Raw genomic sequence first — 9,418 nt, forward strand, 5'->3', positions numbered from 1 at the left:
ATAAACACTGTACATGAGCTATTACAGATAAGGGCAATATACAATCATTCACATCATTTCCCTTTTCAATTATTTCTAACTCAATGTGACTCATTTTATTAATATTGTTTTGATTCTTAAATTAAAGGGACTAATTAGAGTAAGAGAATTAAGGGATTTACCTTACAGTTAGAATTAAGATGTCATATAAGGCCTTTTCTATCAATTGAAAAAATGAGAGCGACTCGCCATCTAATCTAACCATCTTAGAAGAAAATTAAGCTTATAATTCATTAAATCTATACTTGGACCAGGGAAATTAAATGTGGTCCTGAAATTAATTATGATAAAAGGTTAACGTCAATAATTTATATTTGATCACTCGAACTGGCAGCATTTAGTCCGCCAGTACTCAACTACTCTCTATGACTCTATCGTGTAGAATCTCGTGAATTTCAGATAAATGGTAATGAGAGAGATTAGAAAATAGGACAAATGGCGTAATTATATATATATATATATAATCAACTAAAGCTTAACTTTGAAGAAGACAAAACATTTTTTTAATTAATCCTGATTAATGTGGATGCATTATCACGAAGAAAAAGTGCAAGACAATCTGGTGTGTGACGACCAAAATTTTTGATCATCATCCTATGTTCATACTTAACCTCTACTACTTATTAGTTATAACCTTTTAAAAATTCAAGCCAATTTTTTTTTCATTCTTACCATGTACGTCTAAATGTTGTAGCATTTAACTAGCATTCTGTTTTCAACTATTTATAAAATGTTGTAGCATTCTGACAGCATTCTGTTACATTAGTCATACCTAAAATGCTGTAGCATTCTGACAACATTTGTTACATTAGTCATACCTTGTGACTAGATGTTGCTATGCATAGCCTCACTATCTCGTAAGCTTAACTTTCATTACATAACTCATCTATATTTATAAAACACTATTTACTTTTTACACATAAAGTTTAACAGCGTTTTCAAAACACGTGATGCATCCACAACCCACTTGCCCACACTCCGCAGCTACATCCTATCTGCATGCCCATCAACAAGTTTCAGGGAGCCGGTACCTTACCCGAGTTTCATACAACACGAACAAACTTAATGAGTTTTCGCTCAACAAGTATCAATAGGTCATAATAGATGCAATAATTATGCATACTCATATATGCATTCATGTCATATATCATAATATATTATGTACTACTAAAACATGTATGGCTTATGTTCTTCTTCTTTCATTACATACCTTGTTTTGCTTTCGTCTCATTTTAGTCGTTCACATTGTATTTTTACATTCTGAACGACTTTCATTTCGTGTTTCTCATTCTTTTCATTCTTCTTTACAGATACCGTACCTTTATATGGAATGGTTTCTGTTTTTCATTTTCTTATCTTTTACTTCTTATGGGCTCTGTCATGTTGTACCATAGCGTACATAACCAGTGAGGAGTGGGGTAGCTAACCAATCCAACTTAGTCACGGTTTCATTTCTTTCATAGTCTTATAATAACCTTTCCTTCGAAGGCTGGTTCAAACATGATGGTTGGTCTCTTACCGTTCATCAATTTTCTCATTGAAACGGTAACTTTGGTTAAATCTTATGAATTTGTTCATTTTTGAGCAATTTATCATGAGATTGACTTTTCATTAAATTTTAACTCTTTCTCTTAACTTGACCTTGACTTATCATCGATACATACTTTTCGCAGAGTAAAGTTCTACAGCTACTTAAGTCTTGTAGACACATGCTTAACATTGTATCTAACATTCAAAATTCTACCATATGCACAATTTTTTTGTGCAACATAGAAAAGTAGCTTGTTCATGATATAGTCATAGAAAAACTATTGTATTTACAAAAGTTTCACCAATGATGTGTCCTTTGTCTCACTTGATGCTTTCTGACTTTAATCGTTAATCGATCCTATTGCATAAATTTCTAATCATTAGATTCAAAATTCAAGATCAATAATTACATTAAAATTCAATTCGGAAAGGTCTACAATCCTTATGTTTGGTATTCAATCCCAAAATATTTTCTATCTTTAGAATTTGCACTAAAACCGTGCACTTTCCTCAGTCATGGCCCTAATTTCTCAGTTTCGGTCCAGAACTGTAAATTCTCATTGTGTTCAGTTTCTATACAACCCGATTATCGAAACACCTTTCTTTTCACACTTTAATCCCTTATTCCTCTTGAAATCCGGTTTTAGTTCAAATTACTCAAGCTAAATTTCGGCAGAGTTCCACCTATTTCTGCATGTTTCTCGAGCTAACCTTAGCTCATTTTATCCGTTGTTTCCACCATCAAACACCATTCACATACTTCCTCTTTCATTCACTTTTCAATTTCTAGGGTTTCATCATATATCCATAAAATTTCTCCATACCAAAAATTGATAGAAATAAAGGTTAATTAACCTAGAATCTATTCTTGATTCATCCATTTTTAAGTTCCTTAACGATCACAAGCTAATCTTCCTTTTAAATGAAATTTTTTTCATCTTTTTCCCTATACTCCACGTGCAAATATGGTTGGGAAATAACAAGAAAATTTTGAATTCTCACCTTAAAAAATGAAGAAAAAGCTTCGGTGACATGAACTAGCGGTGTTGTTCCGTCAATTTTGATCAAAATTCGCTTTTCTCACTTTGGATGAATTTTTTTCTCTTCCTTTCTCTTTGGCTGAGTTCCCTCTGTTCTTAGCGTGAGAAATAAACATTTCTCATGTTTTATCCCTTTAGTGAACCGACCATCCCAAAAGGCAAAGTCCAAAAAAATGAAATCTTGACATTTCTATGGACTTTTTACAAAATTCCCAAAATATCCCAAAAATATCTCTCATTTTTCTTCTCCATTAAGTCTTGGCCGGCCACCTCTCATGCCACATGGCTCAATCTCAGCCTTCCATCCAATTTTTCACTTTTAATCTCAACCATTGATAATTTTATAATTATCCTATTTTGGTTCAGTTTAATTCCTATCCGGTACACGTTTTTTAGACAGATAGTCAACTTAGTCAACCTTAACCATTCTTGACTAACTTTTTGAGGGCGATGTTTTGGTCGACTCTTCGTCAACAAATTTTGACTTGGTCAACTCAAATCAGTCCTAACCTCAATTTTCTCGGTGCAGCCTTTTGAACCCCTTTTTCGTCTGTTTTTCGTTCCGACTGTTTCTAAAACCCTAGAATTGATGTCTTTCAATTCTTTTCCATTTCTTAAACTTATCATTCATGTGTTTACCCACTTGTGGGCTTAACACAACATTCCATACTTCTTTCTTAAATACAGTCTGAAAATCGATAACTGCATCGTAGTTCAGAAATTTCTGAACTTTAGCTTATAACTTACTATTTCATACTTATATAAACAAATACTTATCATAATAGTATTTATATTAATGATACAAAGGATTCTAAGAAATATTATCATATACAATAATTTTGATAAATTTCTCGGCCATGACACATGGACTTATAAATTACGAAAAAATATGAGTATTGCTCGCTCACGTAAGCATAAAAAATGGCAACATTAATAATTGTTAATTCACGGTACTCTTTTTATTCCAAGTAGAGTACTTGCTCTCATTTAGCAAAATCTAATCTAATGAACTACTCCTACCATACAAACGCTAGTGCTCAATTTTGAAATGGTAGTGTCAGTAGAGATCCCAAATATTTCACCGAAGTTTTGTAGCAAGTAATGCGACAAGTGATTTATCATAATCCAATTTGTTAGTCTATGTATAGATTGAGAGTCACATTTTATCAATGAAAATAAGCAATGCATTCTTTGACAGGAAAATTTCCAAAGTAATAACTCTAGGAAATGAAATTAGTAGAATTTCCCTTTTTTATTTTTACACTCAACGACCACCTTAGTTGTTCAGTGTAAATGTCAAAATCATTTTGCAGATAAAAATCGTGAAACAATCATTTTACATAATTCTATTTGTAAGTCTATTATAAATAGAAAGTCACATTTTACCAATGAAAATAAGCAATGCATTTAATAAAATTACCTTTTTTATTTTTTATTTTTTAGTTTTTATTTTTACATTGAGCAACCATCTTAGTTGTTCAGTGTAAATGTCGAAATCATTTTGCAAATAAAAATCGTGGAAAAATCATTTTACATACACAGTTTATTTAGCTTATCTTTTGTTTGATTACCAGATTACTAGTATGATTACCAGGTAATTTGGTCAATCAATTCTTACGTACCTGTTTTGGCATCCGGTACTTCCAGATCACCTCCGTCGTCCCCAGATCCCGGCGTCGGCGGACAAGTCCTGAGGTCCAAGGACAGTTCATTCTGACAATAGCACGTCGTTTGATTAAGTATCCCGTCGTATCCACAAACGCCATTGGAGTTCTTGCACTCCCCACAAGCCTCAAAGTCCACCTTATATTTCACAGGAAAGCCTTCTGCTAACGCCTTCGAGATCACCGAAACATTTCCTAACTCGCCGTAGTTGCGCACCGGATCGGGAACTCTCGCAATCACGCGCGAGCGGCAAACCAACTCAGCTCCTCCGCTTGTCGAATTCCCTGGCAGTATAAACCCCTTCCCACTGGCCGAACAGTTAAAACCTCCAATGTAGCTGTTCTTTTCAGGTGAACAACCATACAGCAGTGTTATATCTCCAGAGGCCGGAGCATATTCAAATAGCTCTGGATCCAAACTGGTGTTCCCATATTGTGGCACGCAAATTCCGTTCATGTAATCAGTTCGAGCTATTTTGAATATCTGGGCGTTTTGGTCTACCTCCAAAACTTGGTATTTCACACCCTTAATATAAATCGTTGCATTATTTTTTTCGCAGTTCAGCTTCAGACCAGGATGGCCACAGCCTTCTGGTCTACCATCTCCGACGAAAGGAAAATCTGCTTCTATCGCCCCGCAACGGTATTTGTTACTACATGTCGTGTACCAGTCGAAGCTCGCGGATAAAGGAATTTTGTCGAAAATTAGGAGTGCAAAACAAAAAAGGACAAGAAGATGAGACGACATTACCGAGAGTTTTTGATTCATTTCCGGTGAAGAGATAAAGGAAGCGAGTTTCTGGGGATTGTGGATTGTGCAATGGCCGTTTGAATGGCAACAAAAATAAAGAAATCGATCGGACCACGACGATTTTCGGAAAAAGTACTCAATTCAAAGAAAGTGATTTTGGGTGAAGAATCAAGGACGAAGAATTTTTAGGGGCTTGTCACTTGCCTTGTTATCGTATTCACAATTAATGGCATGTCACAATAGCATGTTCCTTAATTTCTATTCCATGTGTGACTATTTTGTTTGTGTGGGATAATCTAGCATGTGAATTACTCAACAACGCCTTTCCATCCAAGCAAATGAATGTTAGAATTATGTGTATTGATCAACTAGCGTCCGTTTCATGATCATTGGCCATCCATAAATAAAATAAAGCCATTTTGAATAAATCTTAAAGAAAAACAGTGAATATGCTCTATTTTTATGGTCGAATAAATCTTAAAGCAATTTGTGAAACTTACACTAAGGTAAAATTCAAATCAAAAGATATTTTACTTTTTGCATATATACAGTTTCTGAATAAAATTCTTCAATATTAAGTTTAAACAAGTGGGGGATTGTTGGGATTGTTTAAATATAACATATAAGAATTTGTTAAGTTTTATCATATATAAAAGCGCATTGCATTCTCTGCATTTAAGAGGTAGCCATTTCCAGCAAGAAGGGCGCCGCGGCGCCAAGTTTGGGTGTTGCGGCGTTGAAATAGACACAATATAATTTCCAGCAAGCAGGATGCCGCGGCGCTGAGTTTGGGCGCCGCGGCGCTGGAATGGGCACTGCAGCGCCAGTGATGGGCGCTGCAGCGCTCGGGCTTGCACATAAAGTTTTTGGTTTGCCAGAAACTGGCGTTGCAGCGCCTGAAACATTCCACTGCAGCGCCGTAACGACCAGACATGTTTTTAAAACTTAAATTGACACCAATTCAAATGAAAAATGTGCCTTTTTAAGTTTGGTTGTGTCTATACGAATTGGTATGACAAAAAAACTATAAAATAACAAGAATTACTGATAAATCAATGAGAAATAATTTTCTATAATTCTTCTCTCTTCTTGTTCAAAAATTTCCAAAAATTCAAAGAGTTCTTGTGTTCTTAGTGTTGTTGTCATTTTGCTCGTGATTAACAACTTGAAGGCTTGTTATATCCTGCGAGCGATTTACCGAAAACCCGAAGTAATCTCTAACGAGAGGGGGCAAATTACGCTTTAAGGAAAGCGTACTTTCTACGTGTTTCAAGTCTCCTTTCCCTCAAGATTTCTAACACTACCAACACTGATCCCAACAACCATCGACACAACCCTAGCAACATTCTTAGCCTAATTTGACTTGACCATGGCTGTAGTTTCGACCCAACCCCTGCACCTGTCCCTGAACGTGAGTTCAACCCAGCGTTGACTTCCCCTGTCGCAGAATTCAGCTTTTATAGTAACCACAACCTTAAACTTAAATATATATATATATATATATATATATATATATGTTATGAAGTTTTTATTTCCACGACAAAAAGATTTATAAGAATTAAAAAAAATACGTTAGTTTCTGGTGATTCTAACAACTTAGTCCGCGGTCACTGAGCCAATGTACACGAAAAGTGAAACGGACTTGCATACATAAACAAAGATAAATTATGGTGCGTTTTCAACGAAAAAGAGACCTTTTCAATTATATATACATCCAGCTCTTTTGTCCTCATCCACTCCCGTCTCAGTCAATTGAGATTTCTAATATCTTTTAAGTTTCAATTAATAATGTCTGAACGCTGGCTTCAAGATTAATTTAAAGTCGTATATTTGTAGGGAACAAGCAAATTAACAATAAAGTGATAATGTTGATTATTGCATCAAACACTAACACACAGTACACTACGATTTTATATTTGTTAAACTATTTGCTACATAGTAATGCGTGGATCAATCTTTTGTATTGGTTTTAAATAAAGAAAGCACATAAATTAGAAAAAGTAACGAGATATATGATTTTCTTTCTCTAGTCAAAAAAGAAGACAGGGATAGTTTAGTTCCGGTTAATTCAAACAAAGACTCGTAAATATTCTTTCCAAGAAGGATCATAGTCAATAATTATGCATGAAAAGTCTACGTAAATTTCACCCACAAGAGTTAAGATCACTAATTTTCAATTTTTTCCTGATTCCCCTACCAGATAGCATTGGCAAATAAATAAATAATAACAATGGCTTTTTCAGGACTAAAACTGTTCTTCCTGATCTCTTCCATTATATTCATGTTAACAACTTCCAGCATCAATGCCCTAACAGAGTTCCTAGGTTACTCCTGCAATAACAAGCCTAATTTTACTTCATGTGAAACCTAAAACATTTCAAATAGCTCTGGATCCAAACTGGTGTTCCTATATTGTGGCGCGCAAATTCCGTTCATGTAATCAGTTCGAGCTATTTTGAATATCTGAGCTTTTTGGTCTACCTCCAAAACTTGGTATTTCACATCCCTAATATAAATCGTTGCATTATTTTTTTCGCAGCTCAGCTTCAGACCAGGATAGCCACAGCCTTCTGGTCTACCATCTCCGACGAAACGAAAATCTGCTTCTATCGCCCCGCAACGGTATTTGTTACTACATGTCGTGTACCAGTCGAAGCTCGCTGATAAAGGAATTTTGTCGAAAATCAGGAGTGCAAAACAAAAAAGGACAAGAAGATGAGACGACATGATCGAGAGTTTTTGATAACGATTTTCGGAAAAAGTATTCAATTCAAAGAAAGTGATTTTGGGTGAATAATCAAGGACGAAGAATTTTAGGGGCTTGTCACTTGCCTTGTTATCGTATTCACAATTAATGGCATGTCACAATAGCATGTTCCGTAATTTCTATTCCATGTTTGACTATTTTGTTTGTGTGGGATAATCTAGCATGTGAATTACTCAACAAAGCCTTTCCATCCAAGCAAATGAATGTTAGAGTTATGTGTATTGATCAACTAGCGTCCGTTTCATGATCATTGGCCATCCATAAATAAAATAAAGCCATTTTGAATAAATCTTAAAGAAAAACAGTGAATATGGTTGGGATTATTATAGCTAGCCACGTGGTTATGATATCAAATTCACAAATTAATATATATATATATATATATATATATATATACGCGTATACATGTGAAATACAAACTTATGTTCATGGGAGAAGAAAGATCACGGCCGAGGACGACCGCTGTGGAAGAGAGGAGAGAGAAGGCAGAGGAGAAGAGACATGGAGATGGGCGGAGGAGAGAGAGGGAGAACGTGTAGCAGACAACATCACTTTACGCTTGAGAAATAATAGCAAAAAAATAAAGTTTGGGATGGGCACACTTTGTTGATATTGTAAATGTTAAAAAAAAAAAAAAAAAAAAAAACATGATCTTGAATAACAAGTATTTTTATAAGAAAAACATGTTTAAGTTAGCTAAGTAGTGGTCTTAAAAGTCGAGTCGTTACAATATCAGTGTTCTTAAAAAGAAGGGTACACAGAAAAAAAATTTAGAAACATTTAGAAATAAAGAGAGAGAGAGAAAATAAAAATTAACATATATAGAAAGACCCGTTTTTAACCGAGGAAAAAAAAGGAACATGCAATAGAGAAAGTTAAAGTTAAGAAAACTCTATTAAAACCCTCCAAAATAGTTTGGATAAGATGGCTTAAAATATATAATTGGTTAGTCACGGTTTGGAACAAAAAATTTTGAATGTGCTATATATGTTGGTGTCATTTTCACGAATACTTCACATAGTGGACCATTTTATGACTATAGGACACAGTTTTAGCTTGGTTCACACTCGGACTCCCAGTAAGTATTTTTCCCTTGGTCATATGAAAAGATTGCACAGAGTAATTCATCATGAGGAAATTTGTTTTTCTTTTTTTTTTTTAATGAATTAGATATTCAGGATTTTTTTTTTTTTTTTTTTTTTTTTTTGCAAGAGCATGTCGAAGGAAAGATATCAAGAATTTCTTGGACATCACATAGGTTCCTGCATCAAACCTCCAACAAATATCATCAATTAATAAAAAAAAAAGAAAATTGCCAGAAAATTTATGAACCAAAAATAAAAACAATAAAACCAAAAAGACAAAGGATGCATCCCAGAAGAATGAAGTATATGACTTAACTCAAGCCATATATATATATATATATATATATAAGTCCAATTTGGAAAAACCAACGTACAGCCCCACCTGAGACAAATTTTCATGGAAGATTGTCTCCCCTTTCATGAAAATTGACATTTTGGTTTTATTGACTATTGAAAGACTAGTCCTCCTAGATATTTTATATCTTCCATGAATTATAATTGTCTTTAGGTGGGGCTGAACGTTGGTATTTCCAAATTGGAAT

General features: G+C 34.4%; 1 protein-coding gene across 1 annotated transcript; it reads right to left on the reverse strand.

The window, feature by feature from the left end:
• Positions 1-4,223: 4,223 nt before the first annotated feature.
• On the reverse strand, positions 4,224-5,021 carry LOC21409687 (LEAF RUST 10 DISEASE-RESISTANCE LOCUS RECEPTOR-LIKE PROTEIN KINASE-like 2.8). The gene has a single exon (XM_024173820.1). The coding sequence runs from the start codon at positions 5,019-5,021 to the stop codon at positions 4,224-4,226; it is 798 nt and encodes a 265-aa protein (XP_024029588.1).
• Positions 5,022-9,418: the final 4,397 nt, after the last annotated feature.

This window comes from Morus notabilis, unplaced genomic scaffold (genome assembly GCF_000414095.1).
Source record: "Morus notabilis unplaced genomic scaffold, ASM41409v2 Scaffold518, whole genome shotgun sequence".
Taxonomy (NCBI): domain Eukaryota; kingdom Viridiplantae; phylum Streptophyta; class Magnoliopsida; order Rosales; family Moraceae; genus Morus; species Morus notabilis.

What these genes read in the sequence shown, in the direction of transcription:
- LOC21409687 (XM_024173820.1), bottom strand. Translation starts at nt 5,021, where the DNA reads ATGTCGTCTCATCTTCTTGTCCTTTTTTGTTTTGCACTCCTAATTTTC.